Source organism: Buceros rhinoceros, unplaced genomic scaffold (assembly GCF_000710305.1).
Source record: "Buceros rhinoceros silvestris isolate BGI_N320 unplaced genomic scaffold, ASM71030v1 scaffold21125, whole genome shotgun sequence".
Classification (NCBI taxonomy): Eukaryota; Metazoa; Chordata; class Aves; order Bucerotiformes; family Bucerotidae; genus Buceros; species Buceros rhinoceros.
Window position 1 is genome coordinate 1 of NW_010413655.1, and position 1,900 is coordinate 1,900.

Consider the following 1,900-nt stretch of genomic DNA (forward strand, 5'->3'; position numbering starts at 1 on the left):
GGGAGGAAGGGGCATCTCGGAGGGGTTTGGGTGGAGCTGGTGGTGGAGAGTGGAGCTGGTGGAGAAGGGAGGTCTCCACTGCCACCTCGTGGACCACGGGTGGACACAGGAGGAGCCCCGGGGGAGATGGCCCCAAGATGCTGAGGTGGCCCCGAGACCCTGAGATGTTCTCAAGATGCTGAGAAGGCCCCAAGATGCTGAGATGTCCCCAATCACTGAGATGTTCCCCAGACACTGAGGTGTCCCCAAGATGCCAAGATCTCTCCAAGGCCTTGAGATGTCCCCAAAACATTGAGCTGTCCCCAGTGAAATGTCTCCAAGGTGCTGAGGTGTCCTCAAGACACTGAGATGGCCCCAAGATGGTGAGTTGTCCCCAAGACAAGACACCAAAATGTCCCCAAAACATTGAGTTGTCCCCAATGGGATGTCCCCAAGATGCTGAGTTGTCCCCAAGACAAGATGCTGAGATGTCTCCAAGACATTGAGATGTCCCAAGATGCTAAGATGTCCCCAAGACACTAAGATGTCCCCAAGACACTGAGATGTCTGCAAGACCTTGAGATGTCCCTAAGACCATGAGATGACCTCAATGAGATGTCCCCAAGGTGCTGAGATGTCCCCAAGACGCTGAGATGTCCCCAGTGAGATGTCCCCAAGATGCTGAGATACCCCCAAGGTATCCAGAAGGTGCTAAGATGTCCCCAAGCCGCCGAGACGTCCCCAAGCCCACCCCAGGTGTCCTGCGGAGACGGTTCCACCTACCTTCGGGGCTGCTGGTGCTGCCCCACCCCGAGACGACGCACTCGGTGTTGGGGGGCGGACACCTCCTGGGCAGGGCCACCGGCTGGACGTGGTGGGTCAAGCGGGCGGGTTTCTGGAGCTTCAGGAGCATGATGTCCCCGTCGTGGCTGGTGGGGTTGTAGCTGGGGTGGATGAAGGCCTTGGCCGAGGTGATGCACTGCTCCGTCCCCTCCTTGGTCCTCAAGCTGTGGTCACCCATGCGGATGGGGATGGGGCTGGAGAAGAAGGACCACGGGTGACGTTCTCCGGTGGCCGGAGAAGCTCCACGCGGTGGCAGTTGGGCCGTGGAACCACCGATGGCGGCGTGGTGGAACCTCCCCGAGACGTCAGGAGAAGCTCAGGCCACCCCCAGCCCAGAGGAACGTCGTCGTTTCCACCTCAAGGAACCTTCACGGCGTGAGGACGGTGGCCACCACGGTCCTCCCAGGGGCCCAGGCCAGTCCCACCAGTGCCATGGACTCCTCAAACTGGTTTGGCCCCTCCACCAATGGTGTGGTCATTCTGGGAGCCCACCTGGATGGTCTTGGTGGCCAACCCAGTTAGATGGTCATACTGGGAGCCCAGCTGGGTGGTCATGGTGGCCAACCCAGTTAGATGGTCATACTGGGAGCCCAGCTGGGTGGTCGTGGTGGCCAACCCAGTTAGATGGTCATACTGGGAGCCCAGCTGGGTGGTCGTGGTGGCCAACCCAGTTAGATGGTCATACTGGGAGCCCAGCTGGGTGGTCATGGTGGCCAACCCAGTTAGATGGTCATACTGGGAGCCCAGCTGGGTGGTCATGGTGGCCAACCCAGTTAGATGGTCATACTGGGAGCCCGGTTGGGCGGCTGAGGTGATCCAACCCAGTTAGATGACCATACTGGGAGCCCAACTAGTGGTGCCCAACCCGACAGGATGGTCATACTGGGAAGCCAATGGGATGGTGGCACTGAGAATCCACCTGGAATGGTCACACTGGGCCATACTGGTGGCTTCCCCTCTGCCCAGTCCCAACTGGTCGACGCCTCCCAGAAGCCCATGGGGTGCTGGAGAACCTGATCTAGAACCACCTCAACCACGGACCTTCTCCCCCTCCCATCCACCCAACGCCCCACCAGTT

The 1,900-nt window shown here is 59.8% G+C and overlaps 1 protein-coding gene across 1 annotated transcript in view; it reads right to left on the reverse strand.

The window, feature by feature from the left end:
- Window positions 1–762: 762 nt before the first annotated feature.
- LOC104494060 (kallikrein-14-like) overlaps window positions 763–1,900 on the reverse strand; it is a gene marked incomplete at both ends in the record, with an annotated part of 1,561 nt that continues 423 nt past the window's right edge. Inside the window, one exon of the mRNA XM_010136846.1 lies at window positions 763–1,016. Within this exon, the coding sequence (XP_010135148.1) occupies window positions 763–1,016 (254 nt within the window). The remainder of the gene's footprint in view (window positions 1,017–1,900) is intronic.